General features: G+C 41.3%; 1 protein-coding gene across 4 annotated transcripts in view; it reads left to right on the forward strand.

The window, feature by feature from the left end:
- The window catches only part of pcdh15a (protocadherin-related 15a), a 177,496-nt gene extending 165,219 nt beyond the window's left edge, over nucleotides 1-12,277 (forward strand). For 3 of the 4 annotated variants that reach the window (XM_029520624.1, XM_029520625.1, XM_029520627.1), the window contains 4 exons: nucleotides 5,610-5,631; nucleotides 6,450-6,523; nucleotides 8,251-8,365; nucleotides 11,078-12,277. In XM_029520624.1, coding sequence (XP_029376484.1) covers nucleotides 5,610-5,631; nucleotides 6,450-6,523; nucleotides 8,251-8,365; nucleotides 11,078-11,692 — 826 coding nt within the window. In that variant the 3' untranslated portion in view covers nucleotides 11,693-12,277. Of the gene's footprint in view, nucleotides 1-5,609; nucleotides 5,632-6,268; nucleotides 6,308-6,449; nucleotides 6,524-8,250; nucleotides 8,366-11,077 lie in introns of all 4 variants that reach the window. The other variant, XM_029520626.1, reaches the window with a different exon arrangement.
- Nucleotides 12,278-22,939: the final 10,662 nt, after the last annotated feature.

Raw genomic sequence — 22,939 nt, forward strand, 5'->3', positions numbered from 1 at the left:
TGCCATTTGCATCACATCTCCTAGTGCTGTGACTGATTGCTTTAATGCATATGCAACTTTTATAATAATATTGATTTAAAAAAATGAAAGGGTTAGCATAAGCTAAAATGTTGGGATATGTAGATCATTAGAGTAATTGCTTTGTCAATGTTTTCAGATTGAGTCACAGAACTGAGAGTCGTGAGAGCACTGCTGCCTTTGCTTCAGCCTTTTTGCTTTTCTTTACTCACCCTTACACCATCAATCTTCATCTGTATCACCTTTTGTTTTTTGCTTTTTCTTTCCTTTCACCTCCATCTATTACTGGAGCAGGGCTAAAAAGTCTGTCGTTGAAGAGTCTGAACACCAGAGGATTTTTAGCACCTTTGCCCGTCGCACCATTGCAGCCTGTGGCAACGGAGCATTACATGTCAACTTGCCCAAGTCCGAGAGCAACGTGACCTTCCTCTCTGACTGTAACCCACTCACCACACACAACCCTGTCTATGATGACAACAGCCCCGTCAGTAGTCCTGATGCCTGTGTCCAAGGGGAGAGTCAGCCTGGAAAACGGTTCTCCCTTCCTCCATCCCCGACAGTGGGGTCAGAATATGTCTGGTCAATGCCAGCTCGGATTCATGGTGAGCTGCCGAATTATGAGGTGCCAAGAAGACAAGCTCTCATGGACCCAGCTGACTGGGAGCTGCAGATAGTCCAAGCAGCCATGAGGAGCAGGCAAAGGCCACCGTGTACAGACACGCTTCATCTCAGTGGCAGCAAGGAAACCAAGTTGTCAGTCCGTGAGCAAGCCAGGCAGTTTGAGCAACAGGCCCTGCAGGAACAAAGCCTCAAGCAAAACAGAGGGTCCCAAGGCTCCCTTTCTACTATCCTTGTTGGGGATAGAGACGGTGATGACATACTGGAGCTGACTTCAGAAAACCTATTCTCTATCATGGATTACCCTTACAACTCGACGTCTGTAGGTAGAGACGTGCCCCCCAGTTTTATCATTTCTCAGGGAGAGGAGTCATGGCCCTTGGCTAGCCAGAGGCCAACTCCACCTATCCTCCGAAGGTTCAGCTCCAGCATCTCCAGCTACATGACAGTGCAGCCGTGTCAGATCACAGTAGAGATCATACCAGACCCACCAGAAAATCCCGCCCCTCCTCCTCCACAGCAGCCACAGCCTCCGCCCCCACCAACGTCATCCCCTCCCCCTAGTCCACCTTCCTCTCCACATCCTACCTTCCACCTTAGTGGACCTCAGCATCCACCTCCATCCCCTCCACGCCCTAACAATATACCACGTACTCCCCCACCTCCACCGCCTCTCCCTCCCCCTCCCTCACCCGCTAGTGATCAGTCGCGGCCGATCGTCCAGTTTGTCCCGACCTCTCTGCCGCCCCTGTCTTCACTTCGGCCTGTTTCAGAAAGAAAACACCCTCCTCCTCTCACCTCATCACAAACTGATGTCGGGAATAAGGAGCTTAAAGGGATCCTGAAAAACCTCCAGAATCTAGCAGACATAGAGCGCTCTGTTGCCAACCTGTACAGCCAAGTAGACAAAAATTGCAAGGTGCCCAAGTTTAACAAGAAACCACAAGTGACTGAGGATTCAGAGGGTGCTAACAAACAGCAAAGCTCTGATGCTTTTGATGAGCAGAGCACGCCAAAAACGACCAACTCCAGCTCTGCAGTCCAAATCAACTCAACATAAAAGTACAAGCTTCACTGAAAATGGAGCAACGTTGCAGCACAGGTCCAGCAGATGAGCCAGTTGAACTCAGTGAGCCCGAACACCGCCGAACTGCATTGATCACGTTTAATCTCCGTCCACAGTGCTCTGACTTTTTCTTTGTCTCCAAACTTTAATTATTTCCGCTTCTGCATCTCCATGCCTATTTATTTGCTATTTCTGAATGCTTCTCTTTTTCTCACAGTTGGTAGGATTTTATATAAGCTTTGATAGGCTGTTTTTTTTTTTTTTTTTACATAATGCTGTGTGTGAATAACAAACTGTATTGCTACCTGCCAAGAAATATGCTCAGTTCCACCACACTGGCTGTACAATATGCTGACAGGCTTGAATCAGAAAATCACTTTGGCTTAGTTTATTTGCACATTTCAATGATATCAACTGCTATGAAATCTACGATAGAGCAAAGTATGCTCCAGAGTTCACAGATTAATCAGGTCACCATGTAATAAAGTGTGCTGTCTAAGTTCATAATTGTAAAATTGACTAATCACCAAAATGTTTAAATACAACAGCCCTGAGGTGTGTTTCTTCAATAATTTCCTTGCTTTATATTGCTAATTTGCTTTTTCCTTTTTCAGGATAACAGCAAGAAAGTCTAGAATGCTTTTGCTCTCCACAGAATCCAAATTAGGCAAAAGAAAAAGAATTATAATGTTAGACTTTTACATTTTTTTTCCCATATGAGGGAAAATTACCATGGGATTTCCCAAAGGTATGCAAAATCTGGGATATATGCTTCACAGTATTCAGAAAGGATGATCACAAATTTGTTGATGAGACGTATTCATTAAAACTGTTTCGGGGACTTAAGCTCATATATTGAACAGGGACTGTGGGCAATGATGAATGAATTTGAGGGATAACTGTGACAATATACACAAAACATATGGGAAAATGCTAACTCTGGAACAAAGATGATAGGAAATAAAAAGTAAGGGCTATCGTACGACAGGAAATTCTACATTTTAATCTAAAACAATTGGTTGTAATCAGCCCAGGCACTTCCAATGAAAGCAAGGTGTCATCCATGTCATCTAAATACTTGGATGGTTGTGTTAAATAAAGAGAGCCAACCCCCGGGGGACCTATCCATTCACATGTGTGCAGAGATCCTCCTGGTATGATAAAGTAGTAACTCTTCAGTTGCAGACTGGAAAAGGCTAATTAAAGAGCCAGTCCATCGTTCACCGTGGCCGCTGCCTGTGGGACTGTCAACAACTGTTTGCCTCTCCTTCCCTTTTCCATTCCTTGACCTTATGCCTCTCCTATTTGTTTGCACCTTTCTCTCTTACTTCTTTAGCCCCTGTAGTTAGTTCTGATACTTTCCAATCCTTGGCCCCTTCTTGTTAATCTTTTCTTGTGGATCTCAGGAGATCCTATTACCTTTGGTATTTCTTTATACGCATTGCAATGCAGCCTCTGTCCAACTTTCTTATTTTTTTTCTGTTTTTTTTTTTTTTTTTTTTTGGTTGTTTTTTTTTTTTTTTACTCTGTGCTCAGATTTTTTTTTTTTTTTTTTGCTTCCTCTCTTCTTTCTCCTATATACCTTTGATCCATTCCCCCCCACCACGCCCCAAGGCAAATGGTCCTAGCTTGCCACCTTTCGAGACAAATGTAATGTTTGATTCATCACACATTGCCCTGGTGGACAAATTGTAGGGCTTCTAAATCTGTATTCCATGTTCACTACATGGGGTAATCTCTTTTGTAAAGAGGCTAGCAGCTTGCACGCTGTTCATTTCAACTCAAAAAGCAGCAAGCCTGAAAGAGTGACATTCTTTATATTAAGTTTTAACAAACTGTTTTGTCCCTCAAATGATAATTCTGTGCAACAGCAAGTGAGGCAAAACACACAATGGAAACTGAATTTTTAGGATCAAATTAGTTTTAATTTAACCAACCAGCCCTATTAAAAGAAAAAAAATTCTATATCAAATTTTATATTATACAATTTGTTAATATATTTAGATTTAGAATATATTTTTTCTTCTGCTTCTTCTATCTTTTTAATTTTATATGACTATGTTATATAGTTATATCTGATTGCAAACGCTATACTAGTAGGAACAAAATACTGCTCAGCAATTTCCTTTGATGCATGAAACATCACCCACATAATATGAATATTATTATATTACTGTTAAAAGACTTGTTCAGCAACCTTCTGATGCGACTGTTGTTGCCATATCCATACATTAAAAATGTTTAATTTATAACTACAACTAGTGATCTTAGCACAACAGACAGACAGGTGGCAAGGCTCAGTCAGAAGAAAAATAAATCTGCTTACCGGCTTACCTACGTCCTATGTATTTATTTTTGGTTTGTTTCTATAGGAGCATTATGTCTGGTTAATGAATCATCCAGCAAACAGTTCCTTGAATACCTGAAGCTTGTTGTTGTTATCTTTTGCTGTTTGCTGGATTAAAGACAACAAGACATTAATTATATTGCTGAGCTTTAGTGGTTCTGATTTGTTGTCATTTGGACATAGGAGGTCTAGTCCCTGTTTTCTCTGCCTGTCTTGCTGAGCTAAGCTATGTATTTATTTGCTTTGCAGACATAAGAGGTGTATTCATCTTCTCAACTGATAATGATAATATGACAGAATGTTGCTTTATTATATCTTTAGCTGAATTGGCTTTGCTTGTGAATGGATTTGTAGCAGCAGAGAGTAAAGGTGTGTGGTTTCTGCGACAAAGCTATGTGTTTGCAGTGCTGAGATCCACCCTGCTATTATAGTTATATATATGTTATGTGTTATACAGTATATGTTGGTGTCTTCACTATTCAAGTAATTTTTGTAATTTTGGCCTCACCTCTCCCTCCTCCTTTTCTACAAGATCGCCTTATCACACATCTGCCCTTAAGCCCTCTCTTGTGCAAACTTCTTATGGCTGCTGTTCACTGAGCCATTTTTCTTGATGTTGTATGAAGCAGCAGCAGCCAGCAGCCAAGCCAACAGGTCATCCATCAGATCCCACTCCCATCATCCACTCTGCCTGGGAGGTGTGGCCTTATGGTTCTGCCCTGTCCCCTGGTCTCTGCCCATAATAACAGATTACAGCTCTCCAGAGGAAGCTCACATCATTGCTTGGCCATATATCTGAGTGTGAAAGTCGTCATTATTTATGGCCCAGACAGGTTACAGTTGTACGCTTGTGAACCTGGAGGTCTCAGACAGCCTGCTTCATGATTCGCTGTTTCTCTTTGACTTGTACTGAATGCGCTGCAAATCCACTGCTGTTGCCTTCAGGAGGTGCTCCACGTGGCCGTCCTTCTTCCTGGTAGAAAGGAATAACTAAGATTTATTTGTTTCAATTTAGGAAAAAAAAAAAACCACACACATTGCTGTCTGTGTAAAGAAAATTGCACATTATGACATGATAACCAAAGCAAATTTAATTAAGTGTTAAAGTTAGTAATTCCTCCATGAATCACAATGTCCTTTTCATATCTGGAAGGAGATGCTCCAGATACGTCTGTATAAACAATAACTTTTTTCAACACCCAATCTTCCCATCCTCTTTGATATTTGCATTTATTGTATCTTATTTTTTCACCCTGTTTGGAAGAGATAACGGGTAGAAAAAAATATATATATATATATAAAAAATAAAAAAACAGCCCACACCAGCTTGATAACATTGTGGCCTTAGGCACCCACTTTAAAATTGAAGAATATCTGCAACTCTTTAATTTAACACATGAAAATGCACAGTAAGTAAAGCTGCAATTTCCTCACTGGTCAGCAGAATGTAGATTCGCTCGTCCTTTATACTTAACATTTAATTTATTTAAAAGCACTTGAAATTTTGCTGTCAGTCCATATTCATTATTTGTCTTATTTTCTCCTTTCTGCGGCACGCAGGAGACGAGGCTATGGCAGGCAGGTAAGCATTCCTGTTGTGATGTGTTTTTATCTTATTGTTGTGCCAAGAAATGTTGTCGCTCTCAAGGAAGCTTGAGGCAGTTTATATCCTATTATTCTTATCTATAACTGGCTTGATGGAAAACACTGAATGAGATTAAGATGAGATCCCAATGATAGCACTTCTGACGCTGACATTACAGTTAAAGTTTCATTTGAAAGTCTGTCGTATTCTCCGATGTTCTTGTCAAATAGCACATAAGCGCCTTTATTTTCTGGAGTTTTGCTTCTATCTTGCAAAACATAATCAGACAAAACAAAGAGACTGACAATTTCGACATTCATTTCTCATTTTGTGACCTTAAAATAATCTGTAAAACATTAACACCCCCATGACACAAAATGTTTTTGTTGCCGTCTATTTCTTTTTTGCTCTTTTGCGCGTTTAACGCTCTCCCTCTTCTTCCTTTCTTTCCATGAATATTTCATCAATATTTTCAACCTTTCTCATAATGTATTACAGATTCAGCAGTAAACATAAGAAAGGCCTGCTTTTTCTTTCAATGTGAAATGTGTAGTGTGACCTCTTCCTTTGTTTGTTTCTCTCCTGAGCATCCCTTCCTTACATCACTTTATCCTTCTGTACTAATATTTGGCAGCAACAGCAACTGCTGAGACCGTCTCTTCTGAGACCTGAGGTAGACACTGCTTTTCCTTTATTCGCAGGGATCGTAGTCAATCTGCTGTACATTTACCCTGTCTGATGCTGCTGCTCTTCTTTTGCTGTGTTCCCCTCTGAAGCATGCTCTGAAGTAATTTCTCTCTATTACTTAAATGCAGGAACTGTCCATGGAGTCAGGTATTGACCCGGGCCAGGACTACTACACACAGGACTACTATAATTACGACCAAGGGTGAGTATGCAGTCCATTGACTGGAAGTCATCGCCATCCATTTATTTAAAATACATATTTACAACTTATTTACGGTGAATTTACCTCCCCAGCCCCACAGTGCCGGGGCTCTTGGGAAGCATTGTATTTTTGCTGTACCTCCAGCATTAAATACCATCTGAATTTCTACCCTCTCTTCCTCCAGCAAATGAGATCATTTATGTTGGCTTGTTTCAGGCACATGCTGGGCTTGAACAATTTGCCCATGGTTTATCAGTCAGAAGGTGTTTGCCAGGCAGCATGGCTGTATAGTGGCTGGCGCTGTTGCCCCACAATAAGAAGGTCCTGGGTTCAGTTCCTGGGCCTGGGTCCTGCACAAGTTCGTTCTACTTGTGCTTTTGTGGGTTTCCACCCACCGTCCAAAGACATGCATGTTGAGGTTAATAGGTGACACTAGGTCTGAGTCTGAGTGTGAGTGTGAGTGTTTGTGTGAGCGTGAGCTGTCTCCATGTGTTGGCCCTTCGATGGACTGGCAACCGGTCCAGCACGTGCCGTAAGAAGAATAAATTGCGTGTTCAATAACGATTTGAGCCAATTAAAGTTATCCACCACACTTATACAACCTTCTAGATGGAAGGCAGTATTTTCAAAAATGATTTCAATGTTCAAAAGTTTTCGTCCATACTTCTTTAAGTCACTTTGTGTATACTCAACAATCAGCTTTGAAATGAAAACTCAGTGTGATTAAATCTTGTCTCTTTCCCTGAACTTTTAATCTAATGACAAGTGAGTGAAAGATAAATTCATCTTGCCAAACAAAACAGCAGAATGGAAATTAGATACCCAACTGGTTTTATTCATGAATTTTTTCGAGCATTGAATGCTGTTATTATAATTCATTAATCCTCTCTGACAAACAAAAGAAACATACGTTGGCACAACCACCAAAAAGCAAAACATTACAGTAATTACTCCCTTTTTTTTATGAAAGAATGCCAAATCTACGGCAGTCAAATACCAGCCATTAAAGGCGCCAGTCAAAATGAAGAGAGGAAGGTGAGAAGATCTTCTGAAAACTTTTTCAGAAGGAGAACAACAATTACAAATATAAATTGCCTTCAAGGTATCATATGACATGTGACACTAAAGTGATAGTTGGGGGGTTTTTTGGCATGGGGTTGTGTGAGGCACTGATCTGTAGTCGGTATATTACCTGCAATAGTTTCGGATCAGTGCACTGTCAGTTCACAACAGCAGCCTGGAGCGCCAGCACACAAGCTGAGTTATGTGATGCAAGCTACAAGGGCAGCAAAAAAGTGATTTAAACCACTTAAAAACATGCCCACGCTGTAGTGTGAGTATTTTCTCTGCGCTCTCGGTGTAAAACAGACCTCTCCTTTGAAACTACGTTTCTTCAACAGTTCAGTGACCATTTTCCTACACACAGGCATACATACAGGCATACATACATACATATTTAAGTCCACTTACTACTTTGTAAAGGGTTATGCCAAAATGAAGCAGTATAAAAATATTTTAATTTTTCACTTTAATAACTCTTCAAACTCAGGAGTGTGTTGGCTCTACTGTGATTCTTGGCTCCTAGCTTGATAGTTGGTGTTATGGCATCATGCTGACTCTGAAATGTCATCGTGTTGAATAATAACAGGTTATTATTAAAGTTATTGCCAGATAGTCACAACAATAATTCTGCAGTTCTTTTTGTTGTTGGTTTTTTTTTTTTTTAGGTATGACCTGCCTCAGTTCGGCAGCCGTAGGAGGCTGATATCTCCCGTGTATGATGAATATGGGGAGGTGATCGTGGAGGATGATGGGTATTTCTACAGTCCACATGGCCATGAGGTATTATCTTTCCTTGGAGTGACAATATTTTCTCAATAGGTTACGCGTCCAGTGTGTTATTGAAACAGGAGTATCAACCCAACGTGGCATTTTAATATTGTGGCTGTATCATTACAAAATTTTGCTGAATTAAATATGACTGTCGTAGGGCCGTGGTCGAGGCAGAGGCAGGGGTCGTGGTGGCATGCGGGGTAGAGGTTTGTCCAAGAAGGTTGCATTTAGTGATGTGCCGCCAGAGGATGAAATCGAACAAGCTGAGCCAGCAGCCGATGGTGAGCCTTCGAAGGCTGCCAGGAAACTGAAGTCTGTCATGAAACTCAGCAAACTCCTCGCAGCCAGCAAGGGAGGAGTACAGCCATCTGACGCTCGTCCCTCTGGCCCATCTCCATGGAAGAAAGCCAGAATGTTCAAGATGTTTGGCGCTGGGAAGAAGGACAAGGATTACGCCAAACTGATGTCAGCCCGCCGTATTGACAGCCAGGAGAGTCTGACTGACGGACCCGCGCCGACGGGACCAATCGACAGCAAGTCTGATACCCGCAGCCAGCTTGGCAAAGTTTTTAAGAAAATCAACTTGGGCAGCAAGCTGCAGGGCCGGAGAAAGTCACAGAGTAGCATGAGTCGTAGCTCAGTCACAGAGAGTGAGAGAGACGAAGAAGCCTCACAAGTAGCCAGTGAGGATGAAAGGAAGTCCAAAGTGTCTATTAGTGTGACAGAAAGTGAGCCAGAGGCAGAGGCAAGTGGAAGCAGTAAGGAGAAAGGCTCAGATGAGGAGTCTTCAGAGAAAAGCAGTGTTGACAGAGATTATCTGAAAGTAGATTTAGACCGGGATGATGCAAACGAAAGCACTGTGGACTCAGAGGAAGAGCCTGATGAAGAACTGGAGGATTCTGATGAGGAGAGCAAGTCCAAATCTGGAGAAGAAACTGAGAAGGAATCTGGTACTGAAAAAGAGTCCGAGTCAGAGGAGTCCTCAGCTACAGAGAAAGAAACTGAATCAGGGTCTGGTACGGCAACAGAGAAGGAAACAAGCACAGAAAAGGGTTCAGGAACAGAAAAAGACTCTGATGAAGAGTCTGAAGTAGGAGAAGCTTCAGGAAGCACTGCACAAAGTGGCTCTTCTGCCCGTTCTTCCATGAGATCATCGGCTACTGAGGCCAGCAAGAGCAGCAGTGCTTCAGGCAAGAGTGGCACTGGGACTGAAAGTGGCTCTGTCTCTGGCTCTGGCTCTGGGAGTGGTAGCAGAGGAAGTGAGAGTGGCAGCGGTAGCGCTAGCAGCGCTGAATCTTCATCAGTCTCAAGTGTTAAATCATCACAGAGGAGCAGATCCTCAAGAAGTGCCACGACATCAGAGAAGTCCAGTGAAGAGCTCAGCGAGGCCGAGTCAGGGACAGGAACAGCCAGTGAGGCAGAGTTAGGCAGCGAAGGATCCTTGTCTCGTGGGTCGACCCAGAGGAGAACATCCGGGTCTGGGTCGGGTTCTTCTGTCAGTCAGATGACTGATCAGAGCTCCCTGAGCAGCCACGAGAGTTCATCTGGTTCCCGCTCCACCAGCGGCAGCCAGCGATCCCGAAAGTCCGCGGTGAGCCACAGATCTGAGGATACAATCACAGAAGAGAGTGAAGAAGAGGACGAGGAAGAATCTGAGACAGCTGATGAGAGCAAAGACTCAAGCGGCGAGACCAGCGACGCATCAGAAGCATCGTCGAAGACATCCAGTGTGGCATCTGGAGACCCAGGGCCCTCAGCCCCTTACAGCGGCCCCCCATACGGCTCAGAAATCAGAAGCATCGATGGCACCTCAGTAGAGACGTACGGAGGACTGTCCCCTATCACAGAGGTGGATGAGGACGCAATCTCCTCGGACAAATCTTCAGCCAGTGGCTCTGGATCAGAGGCCAGCAGTGTGTCACAGGACTCGGTAAAAACAGAGACGACGTCAGATGCTGATTCAGAGTCTGAAGGAAACTCAACTGCCTTCTAGAGGAGATATATTGTTCGCTGTGAAGTAAGAGTGAATAAAATCAATTACCCTTGCATGGGAGTGAAGAAATATCACTTGCCACTACTGAGTGTTTCAAGCATTCACTTTTTTCTTATTTCCCCTGAGCAAGGGAAAAACTTTGATGATTTTCTGTCACAAAATATGAGAATTTTACTCCTTTTCTTACATCTTTGACTCACTCTTCTCTTTGAAGTTTCCTGTGTGAGTTTTTATGCCTTTGCTTGTTTCTGCTGTGAAATTTTGCATGTTGCTGTTCTATCAGCTCTGACTTGAATGTTTCCGTCTGATTTTGAAATGAATACTTTTCAGAAGGATCGCTGTAACTTTCTGAAGTGTGGCTGCTTTCCATTGAATAATTCAGATTTCACACAGATCTGCAGATACTTGGTTTGTCCTTATTTCCTGGAGATTTAAGTTTGTTGTTAAACAGTGCATTGAAAGTTTGCAACACTGCAGTAGCAGCGTTTTGCCTGTTTGCACTAAGCAGCTTTGAGGAAAAAAGCTTTTTTTTATTAGAATTTTATCATAATATCAGCGCAGAACTTGAATGCCAAAGCTGTGATCTCAGTAGTTAGACTACCCATCTATTTGCAGTTTAGTTTTTTTTTTTTTTTTTTTTTTTTTTTTTTTTTTTTTTTGGAGAAACTGGTGCACATTGCAGCCTCTGGGAAAAATATATTTACCCTGAATTCTTGCCTCCTCCTCAGCCTGGGAGAAAGAAACGGATTAAGCTGGTGCTAGATCGGGAGAATGAGGCCAGCTCCACGGGAGATGAAAGCACCACAGAGAGCCAGCGGAACCGAGTCCCCAACAGCCACAGCAGCATCAACGGCAGCATCTACCTCGCACAAAATGGCACTATCGTTCGAACTAGGAGGCTGTTACATCCGAACAACCTGAAGTTGGGCTCTCCGTGCCGTCTAGGTAAGCATTTTAAAAAACTAGACAAGTTAGGCGTTACTCACGAAGAACCCCCTCCCGTTATTAGCATTGAGGGTTCAGAAAACGAGACAGAAAATGGAACACGCACATGTGTTCCCCCCAACATGGATGTCAACCTCATCACTCGGTCCTCCAGTGGTTCCCTGGGATCCACCATCACAGATCTTAAAGGTTTCGGGTCCAAAAGCAGTATTGCCAAGGCCTTGATTGACAGAAACAGTATTGGCCCGTGTGTCAGCAATGAACAAGAGACTTCTGTTGACAATGATAAGAACAGTAGGGAGACAGGGGAGTCCCACAGTGACCACGCATTATCAGACGAGGACGAGTTATGGATGGGACCCTGGAACAGTCTGCACATACCAATGACGAAACTCTGACTGGAAACGCTGAAGACAAACTTCCTCTTTGTTGTTTTTCCTATCTTTATCATGTTGATTTTGTTTAGAAAAAGATTATTTCAAAAAAATAATTATTGTGTGCCTCAAATGGATGAATTCCGATCACTGTCCACCACCAGCCATTGCACTTACAGTAAGTTCTTATTTAACCAGAATATGTTAAAGCTTATTTGTACCAAGCATTCACTGACAGGGCTATTAGAGAAGGGAACATGGAGCTGCAAGGTAATGAGTGCCTCCAATAAAAGTGAACTGCACTTGGCTATATATATATATATATATATATATATATATATATGCCCGGCCTCTTTTGTTGAGTAATTCCATGTTTTCCTTTCTTTTGTGTCTGTTTGTGTAGTTTTTTGGGCTTTTTTTTACCAGAAGTAGATCACAAAGAGATTGTCATTAATTTCACTACAGTACTCAAGACATTTACAGAGAAATCATAGTGAACATATGAGGAAATTGTGATTATATAGTCTATTATGAACTAAAAAAAAAAAAAAACTATTTTGCTAATAGAATTTTAATTGAGAAAAATCAAGATTGTCATTGATTATTTTATGTTATGTGATCACTTCGAAATGTTTTTGAAAATTTCTGGAAAAATATATCAAATTATTTTTGTCTATTTTGTATCTAACAGAGATGATGAATCTAACATATAACATTAAAAACATATTACCCACATGACTGTCATCATTGTATTCCAACAGTGAATTATGACAGTGTGATCATAGTGTTTTTATATGGACATTTGTACCTACAGAATGTGGTATTTTCAACCCCTTTACGTGACACAGATTCACTCTGTTCATGCTAATTTATTAACTGATACATCAGGACTCCATACGTGGGGAAACGGAACATACCAAAAAATGTATTACATTCAACAATAAAGCTCTGCCCTATTTTAATGTGTTTTATGAAGCATAATTACAAGGTTTGTCTATTTCTGCAAGTTTCTTCTGTCAACCAATGCAATGTAGATAATAATTACAGCTTGCAGCTTTGACATTGATGTGCTGTTTTGTTTTTTGTTTTTTTTTTATGAAAATGTGAGGAATATTTGGGGTTATAAATATGCACTTCCAAAATGTTACAACAGTGACGGAAGGTAAATGAAGGTAACTCAACAGTAAGCTCATAGAAATACAATGTCTGCAGAGAGGGGTCTGTCAGAATGAGGCCTCCTCCATGCAGTGGGCTTTCACTTTAGAGAAAAGCAATGACAGGTCACGAAACATGGGGATGTGGATAGCTACTGTATCTCTAAAACGCAGTGGGAAGTGTGCTGGGAAGTCTGAGAAACTGACAGTCTTCTTGAGCGCACTTTCTCACCTGTCAACACAACCTGCAAACAAGAAAAAGGGGAAAAGAAAAGCGCACTCAAAGATGGCAGTGATTGTAACCAAAAAAAAAAAAAAAAAGGCAAAACACATTGAAAATCTCTGGCACATGTTTCTTGGTATATCAGAGATTGACGAATCTGACACATCCGGAGTGACATTTACAAAAAGTGTCCTGCAGTCAATGAAATCATGAGAATGCCAATCAACTACACAGAGTCCTTTGATGGCTGAAGTTCACAAAAGAGCCGGGGCTGAATGCCAAAGTGAAGCAGCTTGAGAAGCTGCTCAGAAAATAGGTCAGGAGGGAACCTTGTTGCCACCAAAAAAAGCCTGGTTTCCTGACAGAACAAAACAAACCAATATGTTGCGCTGATTGGGGGGGGGGGTAGACAGTAAATGGGAATAAAAAGATCAGACTGTTTTATTTGTCAACTGTCTTTTATTTTTTACTTTACTCCCAAACATGTCGATTAATTTTTGGATCTGCGTGCAAAAGTGTTTACCGTCTCAGAGCCACCAGTTCAGCACTATCACGAACGACCACTTCTGACAAGAGAGTAGCACTGCACCATGTCACAGACTGTTTCTTGCAATTCTCTCACAAAGTTTTGTCTGTTCTTTCTTATGATGCCTCAAAATGAAAATGTGTTACAAAATATAAATTTTTTTTTCCCCAAGATGAAAAAAAAAAACTATTAGCAGTAGAGGTTAAATGTGTTCATGCCCTCAAGGACAAACTCCGCCAATCTCTGTGGAATACTCTCCGGATGAATTGGATTAAATCTGACTAAATGAATAATGGAAGTATTTCTACTGAACATTTCCATTCGTCACAGAACTATGACGGATGGAAGCAAGAAGCTTTTTTTTTTTTTTTTTTTTTTTAGATAATGAGATTTTATAAGCACGATGCAAATAAGCATCATTGTTATTAGAAACGTCTCGGTAATTCTGATGTGTAAAATTCAGTTTCATGAGTAGATCGCAAACAGCATTTCTGTCCCAATATGTCAGATCGTCTTGAATTTGGTGTTTAAATGTGTTTAAACATCCTTTTTGTTCTTGTGAGATCATTTCCTGCAACAGTTATCCTGTAATAGACCAATGGATTTAAATTATGCCACAGAAATACTGCTGTGCATCACAGAGATTCATAAGTCTCTAAAGGTTTTATGGAGGGTGATTATTCATGCACTGCAAAGACATTAGCGCTATGTTTGCACCAAACAAAGGTAAAGGGTCGTGCTCTTTCTCTATGCTAACTTGTGGCAGCTTGGTTATTCTAATTGGCCTTTCGAGGCCTTGTTTCTGACCCTTAGTATAATCAGTTCAGCAAGCCCATGCATTCATTCAAATGCGCCCGACATCTCTCTTAACAGGGAGCAAATTCATTGGCTTGCTGAGGATGTAGTATCACTGCAACAGACAGAGCCACACAGCTCCTGATATGCTAACACACATTTGACAGGAAAAAGAAGTGGGAGAAACTTCACAGAAGTGCATCAATATTAGATCACATTTGAATCAAATATTCTTAGTGCATGTAAAATACGGAGCTCAACAGAATTTTTCTTTCCTCGAATATACAAGCGTCAGTATGTTGATGTGTAATAACCCCGTGGAATAATGACCCCCACCCCCCACTGGAACTGTAAGAACATAACATTTTTCGTCTTCCTGTGTAGACCTCTGCTTCGGGTTGCGTAAGGGTCAAACAGCTAGTTGTTGTACTATTATAAAGAGCACATCTTCTATTATTAACTGACCTTTGAAATATCATGCACAGAGTAGACACACTAGTAATAACACTGTTTGATTTATACGTTCATGTTTGCTGGACTCCTGAGTGAGTGAGGCAAAGGAAGCCAAATACAACATCCAGACTTTTATCACATGTAAATATTGTATGTCATAAATTGTGTGAGATGTTTGATAGCTGAAGCCATAGCACAAGCATGCAGATTTGGTTTTCTTTGTGGACAGGAGGAGTGGCTATTACATTAATTCCATTTCCACTTGCTCTGGAATGTGTTTGCCAGGTAACAGTGAGGACTGATCTCATTCCAACTTCTGTGGCAAGCCTCCTGAGTTTCACCTATTAGCATAGCCTATATAGGATATCCTGGCCTACAGCAGGCAATATGGTAATCTACCCATGACTCATTCTAAAGGAGATTATCACAAATCCCCAACGGAGGCAGGAGGAAACTCCTCATAATACCTATCCGTCACCACTGCTTAGTGCATGCTCAGACCTGAAGGGCAAGACTTTGTTTCCTCCAAAATCAAACTCTAAATAAAATTATCCATTTCAACCACTTAAGTCATAAAATTAGAGGTCTCGTTTCTTTACTCTTGAAAATCAGCTCAGGATACCAATAAAATTGAAAACAAAGAAGCATGGAAAAGAAAAAAAAAATCATATTACCATATATTTTATACCCCAAGCCCCCAAAATACAGAGGCAGTGTGTTACATGAGCGCACAGCAGAGCTGGTGGAGAAATTACAGCTCGTTCCACGCATCCAGCGTGTTATTATTTTTGTTATTCAATGAACTCTGACTTTTTATTCATTAAGCGAGGTCAGCCCTGCAGCAAGCAGAGACAGACGAGAACAGTTAAATGCTGCAGGAGGCTGGGGCGGGTTGGTTATTACTGTGGAGCCACATTAGAGTTTTCTGTGCATTATTGTTGACACTCAACATGCACCATCTGGTCCAAGGGGTCATTTCTTTGATAAACAGCAAAGCAGTGAGGGGAAGGGCTTTTTGTTAACAAGCTTAAGTTTAATTATGTTTTTTTTTTTTGTTTGTTTGTTTTGTTTTTTTGTAGGTAAACAAGAAGTGCATTTGTTTCCTGAGTCCAAGATGTTGTTGCCCACACATGTACAATACAAGATCTGCTCTGAAGTTCCTCTGTAGTGTAAAATAATAAGCTGTTGGGCAGACAGACGTTCTGTACGGATCACTCTTTAACTGCTAACAGTCAGTGGATGTCAGACACATAATGAGTGCTTGCATCATTACACAAGAAATCTCCAGCCAAACAAACTGGAAAACCACAGCTCTAATCTCTTTTACACTTATTCCCTTTTTTTTTTTTTTTTTTTTTTTAAGCCGAACCACACAAGAAGGCATAAGGTTTCATCTGCATCACATCCCCTACTGATGTTGAGAGGTGAGGTGTGTTGTTTGGAAACACTTGTGCACATTTAGTTCCTATTCAGACAGACAAAAGAGCTAACTGGAGAGTGTCAATCTGTTTTGTTTGTTGATCATCATCATTACTTTTATTCCTAGAGACTTTGCCTTTTCATGTCTACGTAAATTGTATCAATTATGATTTTCCAGTGAATTTTTGAGAATATGTTAAAATGACCAAAAAAAAACAAAAAAAAAACATACCCACTCTGGTCAGCATCTGGTGATGAATACAAAAGGCTTTGTTAATGTTTGAATACTTGTGATTATTGAGCGCAGGAGCACAGGTAAGTCCTGTCTACGCTTACTGCGCCTGCAGACAAGTGATTCTGCCGTGCTCTACCCTTTCCTGATCGATTCCTGATCGATTCCATCAAAGGTGCCCTATCGGATTTAAGTTGATTAACCATACTTAAGTCCAATTCATAAACATTCTGTGAATTCTCTTGATGGCGCTCATTTCACCGGCGATCAATTTGGCTCTCACCTTTTCAGCTTTGCCCCGCAGCTCAGCCACCTGTTAAGATCACACTTAACCCGGCTTCTTCACTTTTCAGCACATCACTGCTTACTAATGAGATTTCCTTGGGAGTTTGGCGGAGTCGAAACTCTGATCAGAGAGATAGAGGGAGAAGCCAGCTGAGAATAACTTTAGAAATCCTTACATGACCCTGTGGAAGAAAACTGTTAATTCCACAGAGAGACACCCTGCGAAATGATAAATGGTCAGCAAGAACATCATGAGCATTTCGTTAAAGGAACAAGGTTTTTGCAGCAAAAATGCATTAAATCACTCCTTGCAATTTATTCCCATGCAGGCCTTTTATCGTATGATGTCTTTTTCTTTCTTTTTTTGCCCGCCCCGCCAGCATTGGCAGCGCCAACATTTCCAAAGATCCACTAGTATATTCTTTGCCTTTGCTCCCTTTGAAGTGTGACTCTATATTATTAAATGTCAGTTGTGAAATATTGGTTATCTTTCTGTCACTTGGTATCCCTTTTCTGATTCAAACAGAAACTTTTTACACATTTAATTTTCACTTCATGGAAGTGGGGAGGGGGGATCAGAGAGGCGATAATAAATATTATGATGACACGCAAATGCTGCGCCATTTGCTTCCAGACGCATTAGTCATTGTTACATAAATCATTCATTTGCTACCACTTCCATTACTCCACCTATTTACTCAATGATGCATCTCAGGGAAAAGCATTAGCTGCTGCACTGGCCATTCATTTAGGTTATTTTTATTTTTATTTTTGTTTATCAGATCAAAAATTTAACTGGGAAAAAAAAAAACACACACACAAACAAAATTAAATAGAATCCTCTGATGTTTGTCTCGAACGTGCCCTGAATGCTATGAAAGCCTTTCATAGATTCATGTTGCATTTGCAGCCTCACGTGAATACAGATGTTGTACACTCAGAGCCACAAGATGGCGCCTGAAACTCACGGCTGTGGCCTGTCAGCTGCCTGCTTGGTCAGGAGTTGATGAGAATGACTAATGGGGAAATGGTACTGGCAGGATGAATTGAAAATAATACATTAAAAGTATAGATATGCATATATATAAATATACATATCTTGCTACTCTCAGTGAGGATTCACTGTAGCCTCAATAATGCTGATGAAGCTCTTGGCATGACACTTAAAAAAACATGAAATTAATTGTAATGAAGTGTTAATTGAAATAAATCATATGTCAGGAGTTTTTCATTTTCTTGTTGCCAGTCTGTTTGAATTCAGACTATTAGATATCACTCCATTATAAATGAAGTTAGTTAATAGAGATTCTTTCCCTATGGATAAATATGACCACGATGACCCTGCTTTACATTAAAATCGTGATGCTGTCCCGGCCTTAATTTGGTCACATTTCATTCATTATGATTTTTCCTTTCAGCTGGCCTGCAGAGGACAACAGATCACTCCTATTTTAAGAGAGTAACACTAAGGCAGAGGGTAGATTCAAGTCCATCATCATCTCCTCATTTCCTGCAGCTATTTAAGACTGTGCCTCTCCAAAATAGGCACCCAATGACCACAGACGGGGCTATCTGGGGACCTGCTTTCAAACTAATTTGAGGATATTAGGATGTGTCCAAGTGTTTTGTTTTGACATTTCTTTACCTTCATCATCCAGCATGTGTGTAACGCGTGTGCCATCAGACTTAATGCCATTTTAGAAGTCATCTCGGAGGTTTTTAGGTTTCCATAACTATATATTGTACATCTAAAGTGCTTTATAATTTCTATGCTGCACATTGTTATTTTGGAAATGTACTCAAAACCCAAAGTAAGGTTTAGCTGACAGACAGGTCGTCCACACAAACACACAGGCGCGCACACACACATACACACAGTGTCCTACGACATCCCGCCCAAAGGTTATATTCTATCCGAAATGTTGGGTGTGTAGTAAAATACATGCTCCACACTGTCTGGCTCTCCTAATGAAGGGGTTTATGACTGGTAGTCCTGTGTTTGTACCATGTATCAGGCACCGCTGTATCACCAGCTACAAGGTCAGGTCATATCACAGCATATACCTAGCAGCAGCTGAAGTCAGCAATGAGAGCTAAATCTGTGATAGACAGTGCAAATATTTTTTCCAGGTGATGAAGCCACTGTTATGAAAGGGTAAGTTTGATTTGATGCGGTGTGAACTTAACATCTTTTTAAGATTTGGTTTTCTGCTTATTGCTTTTGATTTCCAATCATCACATGATGGAATTTTTTTTTGTTGTTGTTTTTTTTTTTTCTTCCTTTTCAACCAAACCCTCCCATGTGTTATTCTGAGTCAGACTTTGCTGTACGGGGCCAGACTTGTCAGACTGCGAGCTTTCAGCACCCACAGTGTTAATGTATAATGTCAACACAGTAGGGAGCCTTGTTAAAAAGCAATTAAGCCAAAATGATTTAAACATTGTGCGGTTTGGCCACTGGCGAGCCTCGAGGTACACACTGTGTTGTTGTCTTAAAATGAGAATTTCACTGTCTGCTCACACTGAAAACCGCTATTTGTGTGAGTATAGCTCTAACCACACTTTCCCACACCCGCCAAACCATACCAAACCACAGACTGCAGATGAGTATGCACACCACACATACACACACACACACACACACACACACAGACACACACAGTATTCACATGAGGAGTAATTGAGGGGTTTGACTAGTTTTTGGTGCATTAAAACAGTAGCTGTTTTAAATGACAGGGGCTGAGACATACTTGCATTGATGTCTGTGATGCTGGTAAAGATGGCTGATTACTCAAAGAGGACGTGGCATTCAGTAACTCTTATTATATTCCTCTTTATTTAGGGGAGTTTGACTGAATCACACCGTTTAAGTTGTCCCTGACTCTAATACAGTCCTAATCCACGGCTTTCTCTCTCAGTATATTAATTTCTTGAGTGATTTTAGGCGCAAGCCTTTCTGCAAACATTTTTATACTTGGTCTTATTTTTCATGATCAAAACATTTCTGCCGACAGTTGATGGTCCTCAACACGCAACCCAGCGCTATTACGTTGTTCACCCTGTTTCCAAAGCAGCAGCTCATCCCATATTCCATGTGATAATTTGCCGTTATGTGTGTGTCTCCCAGTAAGTCTACCAGAGTTACGTAAGCAGCTTCAGTTTTAGTTCCAGTGGCCGTTGTCTTAGACAAAGATTAGTGCTACGCCATAGTCAGACACATTTTAGCTGTTGGCAGATTGTTAGCTTATACTCTGTGTGCAAATGTGCTCATCACAGCCAGACTGCTTGGATGTGGTTTGGAACATCTGTGTGGTCCACACTCCAGAAGAAGACAGACAGGGGAGAGACAGGAGAAGGGAGGGGTGGTGGGACCCCAGGGCTGCTCAGAAAGAAGCCCTCAGTTTTTCCATCACTGATGTTGCGACTAAGCTGAGCCAGGGGACAGTGTGAGGTACATGCACAGTGTGTGTGTTTGTGTTTGTGTGTGGGTGAGAGCGAGAGAGAAAGATGGAGGAGCGAAAGCAAGACAGGGACAGAGTGACTTTGTGGGGAGCCATCAGTCTAGTCGATGACTTATGTTGAAGGTTAGGTCTGGCAATTTCGGGGCTGCTTGGCTGGCGTGGAGAGAGGGGCGTTGAAAGGAGCCCGGTTCCAAACCTGCGGTCGACTCCCCCCCTCCACCGCCACCACCACCAGCAGCAGCACCGCAGCCCAGATCCCTGCCTGTATGCGTGTGGTGTTTATTTACGAGCCTGTTTAACCACGGCGCGGTCCCTGTGGTGGACTGACACAAGATGACAGCAGCCTAAATGTCTTGCCCTTTAAATCCAGCCTAATGGTCGCTTAGTGCTGTGGAGACAGGCACTGGGATAGGCGCCTGGGGTCTTTTCATAGGGGCCCTCTGAGTAACACATCAGCTAACACATCTATGGGCCACCATCCAGGGCCTTATTACTACCTGCTTCTGTGGTTGTGGCGCCACTGATTTAGCCTTGCCTGTGTGAGGAGGGACAATGCGAGCATGGCAATAGACACTATCCACCTATTACAGCTGCTCCAACAATGATTTGAGATGTGAATGTCTTTTTAATATCTGTGTCTGTGGTGTCTGGGACAGTTTGAATAGCCACTGGCAGGCTGGTTATATGTAGTGTTCAAAAAACAGCAATTTAATATGATGTTTGGGATGTCTGCACTCCACAAGAGCTGAATTCTTAATTCTAAACCTGCAATTTAATTTCTAGAGCAGAAAATTTGCAGTCTTCTTTGGTTGTTGTTTTTCCCTGCTGTCCAGACTCGATCATAAAGAGTTAAAATGTTGTATTTTTGCCCAAAGTAACTCTGTGGTAAGTTAATAGCAGTTGTGAGTGTTATTGGGCAAATTCTATGCAATATGAACGCAAACATACACTTCACATAAAAACGACCTGCATACGCACACCATTCATAACTGCATACCATTCTGTGTGGGCTTGCCAGCCAATGCAATTAGACGCTTTCTGAGAGGAAGAAAAGATTATCATCCAAAACCGTCTGCCTTGCTCAACTCATGTGAAAAAAGGTGATGTTTATTGTGAGTCAGATTCTGCCTGTCAATAATCCACAACAGATCTCAGTTAAAGTCATTCTGATCACACCTCTGGGATCTATGAGAGGAAATGGGCAAAGGGGGGGGAAGAGTTCCTCACAAATCCCATGGGAATTTATCTCTGGAGAGGCTTCTCCTGAATCACCTGTTGGCCTCACTCACTGCTGTTGCTCCTACCTCAGCTCGTTGCTCAATGCAATATGCACACAAAGGCTTTGAGCCTCAATCTGCATGCTTCGGTCCTGTGCAAACACGGATCAGACCATACTCATTGGGCCGTGTCTCTGGCACTCATCAGGCTGTTTGTACTGCAATTTCCTCCCCGCTCTTATCCATGTTTTGTCCACTGTCATTCCAGTGGGATTATGGGATGCTTTCATCATGCAGGAACATCAACGGAGGCAGTTGGGGGAAATGCAAAGGAGACATGTTGTTTTGCTTCTCTCGTCACATGTAGTGTTATCATCACATGCTATAATGAACGCCACAGTCTGGAGTTATCCTTAGAACTAATTATTATTTTGTAGCTGCGCGCCTGTCCATCTAAACAAACACAGTATTTATTCATTCCACCTCTTTCAGCCACTTGAAAATGCTGTATATTTTCCACATGCCACTTGGCTCAAAGGCCAGCATGTCTCCTTAAAAGCAGCAGGTTACAATTTAATGAGAAGTCGTATAGTATCATGATCATTCTTGCCAAGTAATGTCAGACATTATCTTATTTAGATGTACTGTGTATATATTGGGTCCTATTTTGGAGAAGTTGCATAGATATTTACAAACTCAAAGACTTTGCCGAAATTAAAAAAAAAAAGAAAAAAAAAAAGCTCTAGTTTACCACAAAGTCCGTGATTTCTGTCGCATTTTCACTTTTCTAAACAAACGTAGCAGAAAGAATTAAAAGGCATTTGTGTATCTGTCTCCACAGAGTTTAGCCTGAAAAACATGTCACCTATTAAACCTAACAATTCACATGCTGTCTCATGCGTCCCTGTTGATTTACATCACTGAATTCTACGGTAATGTAACAAAGATCCACTAAAATTAGTGATCCAGCCACAAGTAGATAATTGCTCCAATTAAAAACCAGTTAACTTTTATGGTGAGTCACCTCAGGGTCAACTCAGCTTATAATTGATTTCTTTTTTGTTTCGTTTTCTTCCTTTTTTTTTTTTTTTTTCTTTGTTTTTGTTTTTTCTTCTGAGACTCATCTTACATCAGAGAATTTTATGGTCCCAAGGCACTTCTTTAATCGGCACTCCAAAGTCTGGATTAAGAACAGGACATGGTCTCTTTTTGGTACATCAGTTACGAGTGTTTGGAAAAAAAAACAGCTTGAGGAGTTCAGAGCTGCTGACCTTCTTTTGCTGCAAAAAAAATCCTTATTTTATATTAATTGCCTGTTTATTTACATACCTCTGCCTTTCAACGTGTTTCTTAAACAGTGACGTAGCTTGTTTGTTTTATTTGTGTGCCGCTGTGTGTAATCATCTTCCTAAATTTGACCAGTAATGCCAATATGTTCATCTGCAAGTTCTTAGAATAAGTCATCAGAGTAGATTAAGGCTCTGTCTAGACACAATCTGTGGTTAG

This window comes from Echeneis naucrates, chromosome 15 (genome assembly GCF_900963305.1).
Source record: "Echeneis naucrates chromosome 15, fEcheNa1.1, whole genome shotgun sequence".
NCBI classification, from domain to species: Eukaryota; Metazoa; Chordata; class Actinopteri; order Carangiformes; family Echeneidae; genus Echeneis; species Echeneis naucrates.